Genomic DNA, 16,545 nt, shown 5'->3' on the forward strand with positions numbered 1-16,545 from the left:
TATATAATTTTTTTATTTTTGAAAAAAATAAAGAAAAAAACTAGTAACAATGACTTGGAAGGTAAAATTGTGATTTAAAAAAAAAAAACAAAGGGGAGGGAATTTATTTATCCACTATGGAACCATTTCTTTAATAAAAGGCTAAATGGAAGACCACCATTCACATTCCAGTCGCCATTGTGGAATCATAAATCCACTCACTCCATTATCAAAACTTGTACCCACACCTCTCTAGAGTCTAGACTAGATATTTCCCACCCCCAACTCAACGAATCAAAACTCAATCCCAAACACCATCCACCATTCGTGTCAGCAAGTCATTGGTTCCATAATCTGGGACCCATTACTTAAAGCCAATTAACCCATGCCACGTCAGTTTGGTTACACCAACCCTGTCTAGAAACAGACATAGTGAAATGAAAGCTTTTTTTATGCAGATACACCCCTGAAAAGCAATATAACTCGAGGATTAAACAGTAAATATGAAAAGTTATAGAGGTAAAATTTGCAAATATGGGCACAAAGTTTAAGTCAATGTTCAACGTTTTTCCTCGTTCTTAGATCTCAGTTCTTCTCACTCTTTGCTTCTCGAGCTCAGCAATGGCGGAAAGCCGGTGTGGCTCCGAGGCTTTGCTGGCGATGCCGGAGGATGTCCTCGCGATGATCTCCTCGTTGCTGCGTGCGCGAGATCTCTGCGCGCTGGCGCAGACCTGCCGTGCGCTCCACCGCGCCATCACCTTGTCTGAGAAGTGCTGGCTCGCCCAATGCCTCATCCTACCGACGTCTCCTCCGCCCCATCTCCTACCTGTATGGCGTGTATCCTTCCCCTCCTATCTCTTGCTCTTCCGCTTCGTTCTCTCTCTCTCCCCTCTTCTCGGTCTCTGGGCTCACCAGAACCCCGAGCTCGGTAACGCCGTGCTCGCTCTCTGGGGTCATCTTCCTTCCCTCCTTGCCTTCCGGATTATCCCCCAAGAACTCCCATCTCTTGGCCTTGAATCGGGACCTCTTCTCTTCGCCCCCGTCTTTGAGATCCTCCCCAATCCGCAGGACTGCTTGAGTCCCCCTCTATTTTTTCTCCACGGCGCCGGCGACTCCGTTCACCCGGGATCCGTCTCCATGGTTCATCCCGATTCCAACGTCCTCCTCCTTGAAGTCGATGCCCAGAGCCAGAGTCCGTCCCCCCCGGGTTTCGTTCGCCTTTCCTTCGGTGACCGCCGGCGGGTTCTTGATTTTGTTGCTAAGCGAGTTCGGATCGCGGTTCCCCCCAATCTGGCTTCCGCGCCGATGCTTCGGCACCGTGACGAGGACGATTCGTTGCTGCAGATGCGGATGTCTTGGCTTCTTGACACGCATAAAGCTCACAATGGCCGGATCGATCGGTGCGTTGCAGAGTCGAATTTGAGCGGGGTTGGTCGGAAAGCGTCGGACGATTCCGAGGTTGCCGGCAACTGGAGGAGGAGACAGCCAGGATTTCTCCATGGCTGGGTATTTTGGGTTGATGAGCTTGTTAGGAAAGTCCAGGTCTTTGAATGGAACCAAGACTAGCTCCATGAACATTAATGGGGAGAGCAAGCATATCTCTTTGCAGGATTTCCTCCGATCAGGTGATACAATTGGGCTGAGCTTGCGCGGGGCTCAGATGAAGCTGTCGACGTATCGGGCATGGCCAAATATGCACGGTAACAAGTTTGCTTTGTATAAATTGCCAATGCAGAAGCCAGAGACTGGCAGGGAGTATGCAGGCTTGTGGGGTGGGACATTCGGCTGGCCTCCGGGCAGAGCTTCGGAAGATAAGCCTGGCAAAGCTCTGTTCTTCTTGTTGCTTTCTTATGAGGAGTCTGATGGGCAGCTTCTTTTGATTGCCACTAAGATATTAGAGGGAACACATTATGTGCTTCACCCCAATGGGTCTGCTATGTTCATTGTTAAGGTTGGAGAGCCAGCAGTGGACCCTTTTCCATGGGTGAAGGATGGGGATTCACACCAAGTGGAAGTGAAGCATGCTTACAAGGGAGAGGGTATTGCGAATGGTTATGGATTTCGGTATCCTGGGTCAAAGCCGGGATCTTTGTTTGTGACGCATAATGGGCTCATAGCATTTGTGTGGAGGGATACCAAGGTGGTCTTGACGTTGGAGAGGTTGAACTTGGAAGAGCTTTTGAAGAAAGGGGAACGAGTGCCTGCACTACCCCCCATTGCCAACTTTGCCTACCTTACAAAGTCATACTCAAACGTGTTTGCCGGATTTCCTAGCAATCCAACTTATTCGTCTTAAGCAAGGTTTGATTTGTTTTCTCCTAATTCTGAACTCCATATCAGCATTACCTAGGTTTATAGTTCCACAATGTGTTTCCAAGTCATTGTCTGCATTAAATTTGGTTGCAATGTTTTTGGAAATAATTGTTAAGGCAGTAACACTAGGAAGTTTTTCTTTTGGGACTATTTGATCTCCTAGTTAAATTGGATGCAAAATTGCTATACGAGCCTCCCTAAAATTCTTTGGCTTTGATACTATTTGCCTGTTGACAATTGCCTCTATGGTTCATGGTCATAGTCCAAGATTAAATTTTCAATATTAGTTCAAGGCCTGCTATTGGTAGCTAGCTATGGTTTTTACATGCAATTCACTTGCCCTGTATTCTTTGTTTATTTGATTTGAATTGGGAGAACCGACCAATTGCAGTTGTATTACTCAAGTTAGATTACTCTAGTAAACCAAGAAGTTAATTTAACTTATCGTACCGAGGCCTATATAACTGAGCCTTGCGCTTTTTGTTGGCTAGTCTTCCTTCATTATAAGGCCTCCCCATCTTTTTAGCTTACTTTTCTATCTAATGGGGAATGGGTGCCAAGAATCAGGACATACAAAACAGAATTAGATGAGCATGAACTCAATGACTGTACAGAAATCCTCCAAAAGAGATTATAATGACGCAACTATAGTGAAAGTTATATGCTCTTGATTTGCTTTATTGTTTGGATTGATTTGTCAACCGCTGAGGCTAGCAATAGCATTAGTACTAGCTGAAATTTTTTGTGTGCAACATACGCTGTTATTACAAATACACATGTTGCATGAATGTTTTGTCCCTTGTTGGCTAAAATTTGGTTTCTCCTTTCTTTGACCTTTGGTCATGAAGGTCATCAGCTCTCAGTCTATTGCAGCCAAATGATGACTAGCACCTAATTTGATTCGTTACTTATTTTAAAGGCATTGTTTTTTACCACTTTTGAAATTCAGCACTTGCTTCTATGTTTGTATCTTTTTTTGTATACAGAACACCTTGCAAGGACACCTCAAGCATGTGCGTATTTTTCTTTTGGTTTGCCTGCCTTATGAAAAGCCCTTTGTAAATTTTAAGGTTATGTTAATTAGCCTGCTCATATTAATTTTACCAATTTGTGAATTTTTCAAGAAGTTATGGAGGAGAAAATTTTACTGTCAATGGTTTTCTTTGCCTTGTCATTAATTGGTTGGTGCTGGTAATATATCTACATATATTAATTATTTCATGATCATCTATGACATTACTTACCTTTTGTTCATTTATTGCTGCACTCTACTATGGGAGTTCACTGTCACTGAAACCATGTCTTTTATTCACCTGTCATATGGTTCCAAATGTGCTAGACAGCAGCAATGTGAAGAAGAACATCATCCCTTTCATTTTTAGTCTTTTCATACAACCGATATGCTGAAATTGTCTCTTAAATGGCAGGCATTACTGATGGGAACAACTTTTAAATTAGTTCTTATTCTAGAATCATTTGAGATTGTCACAAAGGCTCGCCCAAGTTCAGAGTTTCTGAATTTCCTTTCTTTTCCGAAGAAAAAGGTTATATTCTTTCTCAGTGCCAAATAATAACTACTTGAAACTGAATGTTAGATCTTTGATGAAGCTCTTTTGTTCAAATAAGATGATAACAGAAGTCATTTTATTTGGTTTTCCAGATCATCATCAAATGATGAAACTTTGCAGTTGTTTGTTAAGAAGAATCAGAAGGTATGTTTTGAAAAACTAGTTTGTATGTACAGTATTTGTATTTCAAGTCATCATGTGGACTCTATCCGATGTTGGATTAGAATTAGAATAAAATTATTTTTCTTTAGTTGTGTGTATCCATCCGAGAAAGAACATTTTTTTTTTTCAAGTCACCCGGGAAAAGACAAAGAAACTTCAAATGGATAAGTTTGCACGTTTGAACAAACGCTTGTGTGAAAATAATGGAAAGTTTGTAAGATGCATGGGACCTTTTACCAAACTTGTCATTTTCAAGCTTGACTTAGGTTTGTGGTCATTCAAAAATTAAAAAAATATAAAAAAATATTGTTCTATTTAGATATTATATTAATTTGGGTACTATCTAGCGAAAAATGTATGCAAGTAGTTTTTAGGGAATGTTTGATCAGAGGATAAAAGTGTGGAGTTATGAGATTAATATTAGGGTGGACAAAAAATTTTTTTGAGTTGATCAAAATTTGACTTAATTATTGCTAATAAAAATTATATATTTTATAATTAAAATTTTATTTTATAATAATAATGATTGTTTATTAATATTTATAATTTTTAAAAATGAATTATTAAATATATTTTTTAAATAGTTAAATTTTTATAAAATGATTGTATGGTGCTTACCCTAATATGGGGAATAATTGATGTCCCCAAACAAACATGGTGTTAATAGTATTGGGACAATTTTCGCAGACACCACCAATAATTTAATACATAAGCTTTTTCTTGATTTAAAAATATTTTTAAAAAAATCCCTTTGACCACAAATTATATGTATTTTGAATCTATACAAGCAATAGAAAATATAGATACAAAGTAATATATTGAGATATGGATTTTTTTTAAAAAAAAAAAACCATTAAATTAAAGAGAAAAAAAATCATAATTGAGAAGTACCTATTTTGCCTTTTTTTTTGCCACGTCATTTATTTTTATGAGTAATAGTCCCATATCGAGTAATACAGGAGCCGGCCGCACGTGGGCTCACTCTGTCTTCAAGGCTGAGCTTAAATAGGATTTCAGAAGGGCCCTGCTCTTACAAGACAAATTACTTATTCTTAAAAGGGTTAGGGATGATAAAAGTTTATTATATAGCATGTTTACATTTAATTTAATTTTTTTAAATAATTTTTAATTTGTTATTTATTTATCAAATGTGAAGATAATGGTTAATACTATCTTATATCTAATACTTATAACCAATTAAATTAATATGGCATAAGCCATTACCTCTAATAAAAATCAGTTTTTAAAATTATACCTAACGTGAATAATGAAAATGGATAGAAATCTTTTGAGATGTTTTTATTGAATACCATATGCAAATATTTATGGTTTATTGGTATATAAACATAGATATAAATGCGGACACAATTAATGGGTCAGGACACCCGTTTTTTTTTTAGTTATTCTTATACTGCATATGAATAATGAAATTATGGTAAACAACTTTCTTTTTTTTCTTCTATGATTTAATTATCTAAATAAATATAATTAATAACTTTTAATAACATCTATAATCAGTAACTTGATAAATTTAAATTGAAAAAATCCAAAATGAATTCTAAACCATCAAACTACACAAATAAAAACATAATTTAAAAGAATCAGTTTTGTAGGTTATACAAGTTAATATTTTTTTTACAAAGGGGTATATTAGCAAAAAAACCCAATTTCACATGAATATACCAACATTTTTCTTTATTGCTTATTGACATTATCTTAAAAAAGTAATTCCAGCCACACTCAATCAAAAAGAAAGAGGATCAGTGCACTGCATACCAACCAGAGTTCTACGTGAGCATAAAGGTCCCAAAAATTGATGCATTGATTTATCATCCAGCGCAATACACCTAACAAGAAAAGGCAAGCAAGATTGAATTTAACATAATGAATCATATAATTTCACTGAAAAACAAAACATATTTAGAAATAAAAAGAATAAAAGTGTATGCTCTTACAACTTAGAGCTAAGATAACAATGATGATCATACCTTGATTTCCTTATTACCAAGTCCTACGAAAAGCTTTCCATGCCAATGTAACAAGCAAGTAATAACCGAATCACAATTGATTGAAGCAAGAGGTTTGATGTCCACTTCTAAATCATTTTCCGACAATTCCTATACAACAAACTTAAACATAATGAGGCCTTTGCATACAACTGCATTGTGCTCCTATGAATTACAATTATTTATATATATATATGATGACAAACCTGAATATCGATGATTTTATTCCAACCTCCAGTGAACAGCCACTTTGTATCAATGTCAAGAGCAAAAAGAGAACCATTTTGAATTTGCATGGTTTTCACAAGTGTCTCATTTCTCCAAATCTGATTGGAGTGAAGATTATAAGATCAAAATGTTTACAGTGAAATAATCATCAAGAACTAGCATAGTAGCACAAACCTTTAAATTTCCATTTTCGTAAGATGAAGCTAGTATATTGCAGTGAACGCAGAGGGACAGAACAGGGTTCAAATTTTCCGGTGCATCTTCTCCTAGTGTTATTAAAGGGCTATGATCAGTAATCCACCATAAGCGAATGGTCCCGTCCCAACTTCCACTGTAAAGAATTCCGCCAGCTACTGCTAAGGCAGATACAGTAGACTTGTGGGCATTCATTGTGCACAAAAGCGAATAGTCCTAAGAAAAAAGATTTAAAAAAAGAGAAAATTAAAGCATAAATAGCTTTGCTGAAAATTTTATTCAAACACTTGAAGAACTCTTTCTTATAACTCTGCTTCGGCAATTTTACTTCGGAATTACCAATCAATAGTTCAGCTGATTTGCATTCTTTCACATAAACAAATAGAACCCAGAACTATTATATGACAAAGATTAGAAATGTCATACCTGCAAAGACCATGCTTTTATGGACTTGTCTCCGCTGCCGCTGTAGAGGTATCCTGTTCCTGAAACTGCCAATGCATGAATACCACTATAACGCCAATCGTTATGTTCATACCATTTCTTCAATGGTTCTTGGGTGAGGGAAGTTCCAATGCGCCATATACAAATGCCACTTCCACTATCACCACTAATGCATAATGGTTCGCCACTTTCCACCACAAGAATAGCCATGACTCTGTGTGCATGAGCTCTCAGGGTTTGTACATGAGAAAAATCCTGAATAAGGCACAAACAATCAACAATCATGAATGTTGATTGTATGCTAATGAATAATTCCAACAATTTCTTTGAATCTGAACTAAATCAAGTACCTTTCAAGTATATACCTGTAGGGACCATACATTTATTGTTTTGTCAAAGGAAGAGCTAAAAAGAAATCCTCCTACAAACGCCAAAAAAGAATTGTTTTGTCAAAGGAAGACCTAAAAAAAATTCCTCCAACAAAAGCCAAAAAAGAGGTAAAGTAATAAAATCAAGCATTTACCAGTGACTAAAGCTAATCATATTTCGGAGAATCAAAAGAATGAACTATAGCAATCACTGGCAGCAGCACAAGAATACTACCTCCAATGGCTAATCCTGTGACAGAGTCATTGTGACCATGGAGGCTGATTGATTTAGCACCACCTCCGTGTAGTCTCTCGACAAGGTGCTCTCCATTTGCATTCTCTTGTGGCAAGTGTTCTTCATTGCAGTTTCTCTTGCTTGCAAGCAAACCTTCACTAGCAGAAACAGCCTCCAAGATGCCACTGCTGTCTTGAGCCAATAATAAGCCAGCATCTCCTTCAGATCCAACGAACAATTCCCGGAGAACTAAACAATGTGAAGACTTATCTTTTGCTACAAGTATCTCTGTGTAAGAGCTAGCCTGATCATTCACATGAAGTCCATTGAACAGATCCTTAATGCAATGCCATATATCAGAAACATGAGGCCGATCCTCTGGGTGAAAATTGAGGCACAACTTGATCATTCCAAGCAAAGCCTCATACTTTTTCTCATGCAACAAAGCTTCAAGTTTGGAGGAAACTTGCTCACTCCAAGCCTCATACCAAGACACAAATAATTGCACAAAATTGTCGTCAGTTACCCTCAAAAGCAAAGAACTATAACCTTCAAGCAATGAACCTCCAAAAAACGCAATCAAGGTGCAGGACAATGACCACACATCTGCAGCACAAGCAATTGAACCATCAAAGGCATCACCAGAGGAGCAGTTCCGGTCAGGCATTTGAACAAGCACCTCTGGGGCAACAAAAGCTCCCAATTCATCCAAGTCCAAGCCTTTCTTCATCCTCAAACCCTTCTGAATCCTCTCCCCCGTCTTCAAAATTCCATCCAAATCTACAACACAATGCCCAAATTCATCGAAGCCAAAGCAGGAATCCCCCAAGCACCCGCAAGCAATCCCATCTGAATGCAATCCCATCAAACCCTCACATAGCTCCATCCCCGCAATCAAAGTCCCAAGCTGCTCTCCGTTCTCAGTCGCCATTGTTCCTCGCTGAAGCCGCTCAGAAACCAAGAAGACACTGGAGGCTTCCTCTTCCTCCCTATCAGAATCCATCCAAACCCCCAAAATCCTAGAAATCCCACGTCGATGCCTCCATGAAGCCTTGATCAGAAACCCTAACCGGGTCCTTGTTTCATCTCTCAGCTTTGATAAAAAATCCATCAACCGCGTACTGTAGCTGAGACGAAAGCTCTCAGGATCCTTTGGGAGAGACGCCGATTTTGAAAAAGCTGACCTTCCAACCCTCGTCACAGAACCATGGAGGCCCTAACTGCGACGAAATCGAACACTTTGAGTAGGAGATTGAGCTTCGTGGGAGCACAAAAGGGCTCCATTCGGAGACGAAGGATTGAGGGAATGAGACAGGGAGGAATTCAGGGGGAATTCGGGAGTTCGTAGAACCAGAGTCAGGCTTAAGGTTAGGTTTTGGAGGCGAGGCGAAGCGAAGAAGATCGAGGTTTTTAGGGAGAGAGGAAAGAGGGACGATCTGGGAGCAGATAGGGCACCGTGCGGCGGCGACGGGAAGAGAGGGGCGCAAGGGGAGAGACGCAATGCAGGGATCACAGAAGGTATGGCCACAAGCAAGCACGCGCGGGACGGCGAGAGCGGTGTCGTAGGGCTGAAGACACACTGGGCACTCCGGCACCTCCATGGTTTCCGATTAATCTCCGGCGATTAAAAACCTTTATTAGGGTTTTTATAGGTTGCTGCCGGCGCGAACACGAATCTCAACACTCTCGTAGCTCTTCGATCATCCTCCAATCGAGAACATCAGTCAACGAAGCATTGAAGCAAAATGGCCACGGGTGCTCCTCAAGCTCTCCTCCTCTCGATCCCCATCTTGATCTCCACTCCGGCGCCGCGTGTCTGTGTGATCGGTAGCGGCATCACCGGATCCTTTCTAGAGCATTTCATCAAACATTACACATGCTCCAACCGGCACCCAATGGCTCTACGGCGTCCACTTTTTCAAAAGCCGCGGCCGGCTCCTCCATCATCCAACGTGGCACTAAGAAAGGCATAATCATGCACAAATCGGTGGAATCGTCATCCATCATTTAAATTTTAAACTGCCTATAAAAAATTTTAACGAGGATTCAAATACAGTGGCGGATTTAATATTTTGTAAAGTGAGGTCCATATATATATATATATATGGTATAAATTTACGTCATAAATATAGATGGATTAAAATTTTTTAGTATTATAAATTTTTTATTATATAATATTAAGATAATAAAATAAAAAAATTTATAACTATTTTTAATGAATTTTTAAAATAATATATAATTTTATTATTATTAATGCTTAAAAAATACAACTTTTTCAATACCAGTTGAGATGTATAGTTTATTAAAAATCTTATTTTTTGAAAAGTTTATGGGCCCATATTACTAAAACAATGTATTTAACTTATATATCTATAATTATTTATTAGTCTATGTAATTTTTTAAATATTCCCTATAGTTCCTCTGATATTTCAATTTTTTTTGTAGTCCTCAATTTACTCAGTCCCTACATCAGAGAATGTCACAAATACTTCTTTTTTCAATCTACTATTAAATCTGAAAGAAAAATAGATTTTAGATTTTAGTCTATTAGCTCATTGACCAGATAATAAAAAAAACACAGGTTAATGTTACTAGCAGATTTTCTAGTCGCCGGAGTTATAATAATCACATCCTGCGTAAATGAGATGATTAAAATTGTTTCTAAGAGTAGGGTTAAAGCCGAGTATCATCTGAGTTATCATTGCAAAGTTCTAAAAGAGTAGTCAGATTTCGAACAGTCCTCATGTCTAACTCTAGAAGAGTTCATCCAAGAGGTGGGATGTTTGTTTATTAACAAAGAAAAGGAGGTAGAACTAATGCAAGTTTCAATCCAAGAGATCCATCTACTAGGAAAATTCATCCTGTAAAGGGTAGCAAGTATAGCATTCCAAATCAAAGTATCATAAGCTTTTTTTCAATATCCAACTCAACCAACATTATGGGGGTTTTAAAGTCTCTATCCATAGTGTGAACCACTTTGTAAGGCAATAATATTATTAAAATGACTGCAATCATAATCAAAGCCACAATGTTCTCAACCAATAATCTAAGGCAAAATAATATGATCAATAACAGACTTGGCATCACCTTCAATCAGAATATCTGGCTAGTTTTTAGCAAGAGCAATTTCAAGTCCACTATTTGCTGCAATTAATTCGGCTATTGAGCATGTAGCCTTTCCTATGTGTCCTGCATAGGCTAGAACGAAGCGACCTTCATGGTCTCTAAAAACTCCTCCAATACTAGCAACTCTTGACTAGCATCCTGAAGCTCCATCAAAGTTCAATTTAAGAACCCCTACATTTTGTTACTCTTAACCGATTTGCTAAGATTTTTGAAATAATCTTATAGCACACATTACAAAGAGATATCGGTCGATAATAAAAAAATAAGCTTAGGATTAGATGGGGATGAGTGTGACAAAAGTCCTGCCCTAAGCTTTAAGAATCACAGAATTATAAAAAAAAAATATTTGGTAGTCTCAAAGAGAGAGTCCCCAATATTATTCTAAAAATTCAGCATTCAAGCCATCTGGACTAAGGCTCCTACCATAGGGAAGGGACTAAAGAGCATGAAAAATCTCATTTTTTGTGACTTCACTGACTAATTGACTGTGACTTCACTGACTGACTAACTGACTGCTTGTAGTCGCCGAGGAGATCAAGGGCAAATCATCCAGGAAAGCTTGAAGAACATCTAAAACAGTGTTGTGAGCAGAGCTACATTGGGTTTTGTGGGGTCAAATGACCCCACAAAAATTTTAGAAATATTTAAAATATATATATATATATATATATATATATATATTATTTTGGGAAAATTTATAAATTGACCCCATAATATTAGAAAATTAGGGGTTCTATGTGCAAAAAAAAATTATGAAAAACTTATGGGTTATTATATAAAAATTAAATTATAAAGAACCATATATTTTTTTTTAACAACTTTAGAAAATATAAAACTAAAACCATCATTTTTGTCTTTATCATTTTGCCTAATTTTTTTAATTTTAAAATTTAACATTTAATCATGATACGTTTTTTTCACAGTCAAAAGCTAATTAAATAGTTTGATTAAGTTCTAATATGAGTTTCAATTTTTAGTCTTTTAAATTAATTTTTTAATATAAGTTTTTAAACAAAATTTCTTATTTTTTATTATTTATAAGTTTATATTGTTTTAACATAACTATTTTATATATGCTTGTGCATATACATGTTTCCTTTATATTACACGTAATGATATTATACTTATATATTGACATTACTTAATAAATTGTCTGGCTTTGCCACTGGTTGTCAGTAAATTTAGTCCAAAGATTAGAGAAGAATTTACAAAAAAAACTTTCTTACCATCCTGACGATCAGTTAAACAATTTCCATTATAATTAGAAATAAGAGAAATAGAATTATGATGATTGCAAAAACGGATTGAGTTATGAAAGAAACTAGTATTCTGATCACCACATTAAACCGACAAGAGTCTTGCTCTTTGAGCCCCATTTAGTTGAGTTCTGCCTTTGAAGCACCAAATGATTATTATAAAGAGAAGTAAGGTATCTAAAAGAAGTGCCGTTAGAATCATTTGAAGCTTCAGCTGCTTCAGCTTCAACAATTTCCAACTCAAGCATGTTAAGGTTAGTCTCAATAGAATTCAAACCACTGATTTTCCAAGAAATAAGCTTAGACCTGGCATGAGCAATGAGGTGAGAGAAGGCACACATTGAATTGGAGTGAGCTTGGAAGTTCCAAGCCTCTCTTACCGCAGAATGGCAACTGATATACTTTAATAAAAAATTATCAAAATGGAAGATTTTCTTTTTTTGAAAATGGAAGATGCTAAACAAAATAAGAGTCAAAAGGGCATTACGGCGGGAATTGAGCAAGCCCCTATCAAGCCAAGCCCACTTCCTAGCTATTTTAAATTGATTATTACACCAAGTAAACATTGAACCGGTAAAATTCACTTCCAAATAGTTATTTGAGGCGATGAAATCAGAATAAACACGGGCTTTATGACGATAATAAATTTGAGAATCACCCTGAAACTCATTTAAGGAAACAACAATGTTAAAATCACTTATAAGAATCCAAAAAAGGTTTAGGGAAGCCATACCAGAAAACTCTTGCCAAATAGAATATTGATCATGGATCCGAATATGACTATAGACTACATAGAGGATTCAAGACTCATCTTTATTAGTGGTAACAACAAGATGCAAAGCATACCTCATTTTGACCAGAGGAGTAACCTTGCCCATATTGTTTTGCCAAGTAACAATTATTTTTCCTGAGTAACCATCAGCCACAATAGCAGCCCAAGCCCACTTACCTCCAAGTTTTGAACAAAATTTGTCAATATTATCATTATCTGCACGTGTAACCACCAAACAAAAGATGTTCGGGTTGAATTTCCTCATCATGTACTTGATGCGAGATGTTGTATCCCTGCCTGATAACCCTGCAATTCCAAAAGCTTAGTTAGATTAGTAAATATAATAAAACCAAAGATTAATAAAACAAACACAAAACATAAACATCTTGAGAGAACAGAACATAGGAAAACAAATAATCCAACAACAAAAAAAAACTCCCTTAGGTGGAAGAGCAGGGTCTCTGAGCATCATTGCCTCCTTGATCTAGTATCCCTTCTTGTGAGAGGCTATCAGGGATCGAGGAACTCAGGGAGCAAGAGCTTCTTTCCGTAACCAATGACGAAATTACCCTCAGTTACAATTGAATTTCAAAATTATTTTTTTGTATCAGGTCTGGTAAACCCACACGCAGAGATCTTTTTTTGGTAGCGTGAAACATTGAGTGCCACGTGGCAGAGAGAGGAGCGATGACAATAGTCAACGCCCAAATATTCGATCACAGCCATCCAATCGAGAAGGTCAGTCAACGATGGCCATAAGATGGCGATGCACTGATGCGTAGCCATGGCTCCTCAAGCTTTCCTCCTCTTGATCTTCGCTTCGCTCCTTCTCTCGATCCCCACCTCGATCTCTACTCCGCCGCCGTGCATCTGCGTGATCGGCAGCGGCATCGCTGGATCCTCTCTCGCGCATTTCATCAAACACTACACATGCTCTAGCCCAGCCCGCACCCAATGCCTCGACAACATCCACGTCTTCGAGCGACGTGGCCATCCCGGCGGCCGTATGGCCACTGTGACCATTGGCGGAGACGTTTTCGAGGCGGGAGCCTCCATCATCCACCCCAAGAACCTTCACGCCCTTCACTTTGCTTCCCTTCTCAACCTCCCCCACAAACCCAAGCCCGCTTCCGGAGATGATGACTCTTGGTTTGGCATCTGGAACGGCGAGAAGTTCATCTTCAAGACCCTGCCGCCTCCGCCGCCGTCCAGCTCCGCTCTCTACCGGAAACTCTATTCCCTCCTGAACTCACTGTTGATCTTCAAGAGATACGGATTCTCGCTTTTGAAGATGAATGCCTTTGTTAAGGTATGATCGTTTGCAGTCAAGGTGTTCGCTTTATTGCTTCCTTGAGAGAGTGTATTTATGGGGTGAAGTTTTGCAGGCAAGGTGCTTGCTTTATTGCTTCTGTGAATGTTTTTGAGGTGTTTTTGTGGCACAGGGGATGCTGGAGAAGTTCTTGGGTTACTATAAAGGGTTGGACTCACGGCCAGTGTTCGCAACAGTGGAGGAGATGTTACAGTGGTCCAAGTTGTATGAGCTGACGCAGCAAACGCTGCAGGAGGCGCTGCAGAAAATGGGGTTGTCTGCGCAACTGATATCGGAGCTTGTCACTGTAAGTAGTGTATCTGTTGATTCTATTCCTTGTCTGTTTGAAACCATATGTGTGGTTCATATCATTGTGCACATTTATGAAGAATCACTGGTTCTAAAAATGTTCTTTCTATCTTAGAGGTTTATTTATGCTGGATGATCTTTATTTCTTTCAGTTGGCATTTGTCAATAGACATGGCTAATTATGAGTCAGTAAATTGTATGCGAAACTATATTAATTTCTCTCATTGTGTTATATATTGTAAATTTATTCTCTGTTGAATCATCTGTTTATTTTTTGCTCATTGTTATAGTTAGAAATTTAATGTGTTTGGTAACATTGTGTGCATTCATGAACAATTACTAGTGCGAAAAATGTTATTTTAGCCGGAAATTCTCATTCATTCTCTATATCTCTTTCAATTGTCATTTATTAGCGTTTACTGGTAATTACAACATCTCATGTCAAACTAAATTGTCGATGAAACCATGGTAGTTGATAATAATATAGCTTAGAAAATGATGAAGATGTTATATGCTGTGATTTTTATTCTCTCTGATGGTTTATTAAGCACTGCCTGATCCTTTTGTGGAATACATGAATATATCATTCGAAAATGATTGCTTGGTGACATATATGGTATCGTGCCTTAATTCCAGGAAGAATTTACCAAGAGCAAAGATGTATGAAATGGAAACTTGGGCAGTTTGAAAGGTTCATTTGCATCAGTTTTCATTGCTAAGGTTTCCTAACCAATGTTAGGAGTTTCATGTGTTTATCCTGATGGTGTTGCATGATGGACAATTCTATCTCTATTAAAGTGGTGCATAGCCTGTTAGGGTGTTAATTAAATATCCATGTATGTTAACTTATGTTCATCACAAGAATCTTCAGCATATATGAAGGTAGTCAATTGTACATCTCACGCTAACAATTGTTTACTTATCAAATAATAGGTCAGTTCAGAGCAAATGAATCATAATTCATACAATCCTTACACAGTCCATCAAATTGCTTTCACCATTGTTCTTAAGTTCAGTAGGAGTCATTAAAAAAATTCATAAACATTATTGTCCAAATTTTATGATAGTAACATATAGTGACTGAAATATGCGCATTTCTTATTCTTTATAACATTGCTTCTTCTCTCCAGGTTATAACAAGAATCAACTATGGTCAGAGTGTGAGCATCAGTGGCCTGGCTGGTGCTGTTTCACTAGCTGGCTCTGATGATGGATTGTGGTCAGTTGAGGGAGGGAATTGGCGGATTGCTGCGGGGCTTCTCAACCATTCTGATGTCAATCTATATCTCAATGAAGAGATCATTTCTGTTTCTTGTACTGGAGGCTCTTACAGCCTCAAGTCGAAAGCTGGAAATGATCACAATTGTGAAATCACGGTAATTGCTACTCCATTGGATGAGCTGGATATCAGTTTTACTCCTCCAGTCTCAATTCCTAGCCGGAGATTACAACATACATTCACAACATTTGTCAGAGGCCTCATAAACCCTGTGAGTAATTTGATTTTCTACTCTATCCATCTTGTGTGAACTAAGAACATCAACTTAAAAAAAATTCCCTGTTGGTTTATAGAAATTCTTCGGTCTGAAGTCAGCTTCAGAAGTTCCAGACTTGGTAGGCACAATTGAAAGTCCTGATATTCCATTTTCCTGTATTTCTGTTCTGAAGAAGTACACCGACGAAGAGGAGACTTATAAGATGTTTTCTCGAGCTCCTGTCACTGATGATCTTCTAAATCAAATGTTCAGGTAAATATGCAACAGGAAACTGTAATAAACACTGGTTATTTATGCATCATAAAATGCTTTAATAAGATTTATGAACTTTGACAGCGGAATAAAGGAGACGATCAGGATTGATTGGCCTGCTTATCCACATTATGAAGCTCCGGAGGTGTTCGCACCTATTATATTGGACGGGCAGCATTTGTACTACATAAATTCCTTTGAGAATGCTGCAAGTGCCATAGAGACCGGCGCAGTTGCTGCAGAGAATGTAGCCCGGCTTATTATCTCCAGGCTTGCAAACTCACATTCAGATGCACAAACAATAAAGGCCCATACTAATGATTTAGAATCCCTGCACATTGATCTATAGTAAGACATTAAGTAACACAACCAATGTATGGCTTTGCCCATACAAACACTATCAGAGAAGTATGTTGTATGTACAAACAAGGAGGACTATTGAGTTATTGATTGAATATTTTGCTGTAACTGCTTGCAAGTGAAAACACTGGAGTTGTTTCACAAAATAAATGCATTAATAGAGATG

At 37.9% G+C, this 16,545-nt stretch overlaps 3 protein-coding genes across 3 annotated transcripts; 2 read left to right on the plus strand and 1 right to left on the minus strand.

Moving 5' to 3' along the window:
- Nucleotides 1-530: 530 nt before the first annotated feature.
- On the plus strand, nucleotides 531-4,209 carry LOC120258050 (F-box protein At5g39450-like). The gene is given in 4 exon segments (XM_039265391.1): nucleotides 531-1,506; nucleotides 1,508-2,280; nucleotides 3,720-3,836; nucleotides 3,953-4,209. Coding segments are annotated over 2 exon segments (1,674 nt in total). The 5' UTR covers nucleotides 531-600; the 3' UTR covers nucleotides 2,276-2,280; nucleotides 3,720-3,836; nucleotides 3,953-4,209.
- Nucleotides 4,210-5,610: 1,401 nt separating this feature from the next.
- Nucleotides 5,611-9,123, minus strand: LOC120258051. Its single transcript, XM_039265392.1, is given in 8 exon segments — nucleotides 5,611-5,869; nucleotides 6,011-6,139; nucleotides 6,235-6,354; nucleotides 6,431-6,667; nucleotides 6,878-7,150; nucleotides 7,261-7,316; nucleotides 7,499-8,676; nucleotides 8,678-9,123. Coding segments are annotated over 8 exon segments (2,433 nt in total). The 5' UTR covers nucleotides 9,100-9,123; the 3' UTR covers nucleotides 5,611-5,851.
- A 4,215-nt stretch (nucleotides 9,124-13,338) lies between these two features.
- Nucleotides 13,339-16,541, plus strand: LOC120257847 (farnesylcysteine lyase). Its single transcript, XM_039265130.1, has 5 exons — nucleotides 13,339-13,962; nucleotides 14,096-14,269; nucleotides 15,402-15,761; nucleotides 15,844-16,019; nucleotides 16,104-16,541. Exons 1-5 carry the CDS (start codon nucleotides 13,438-13,440, stop codon nucleotides 16,366-16,368), a joined length of 1,500 nt encoding a protein of 499 aa, XP_039121064.1. The 5' UTR covers nucleotides 13,339-13,437; the 3' UTR covers nucleotides 16,369-16,541.
- Nucleotides 16,542-16,545: the final 4 nt, after the last annotated feature.

The sequence above is a fragment of the Dioscorea cayenensis genome, chromosome 4 (genome assembly GCF_009730915.1).
Source record: "Dioscorea cayenensis subsp. rotundata cultivar TDr96_F1 chromosome 4, TDr96_F1_v2_PseudoChromosome.rev07_lg8_w22 25.fasta, whole genome shotgun sequence".
Classification (NCBI taxonomy): domain Eukaryota; kingdom Viridiplantae; phylum Streptophyta; class Magnoliopsida; order Dioscoreales; family Dioscoreaceae; genus Dioscorea; species Dioscorea cayenensis.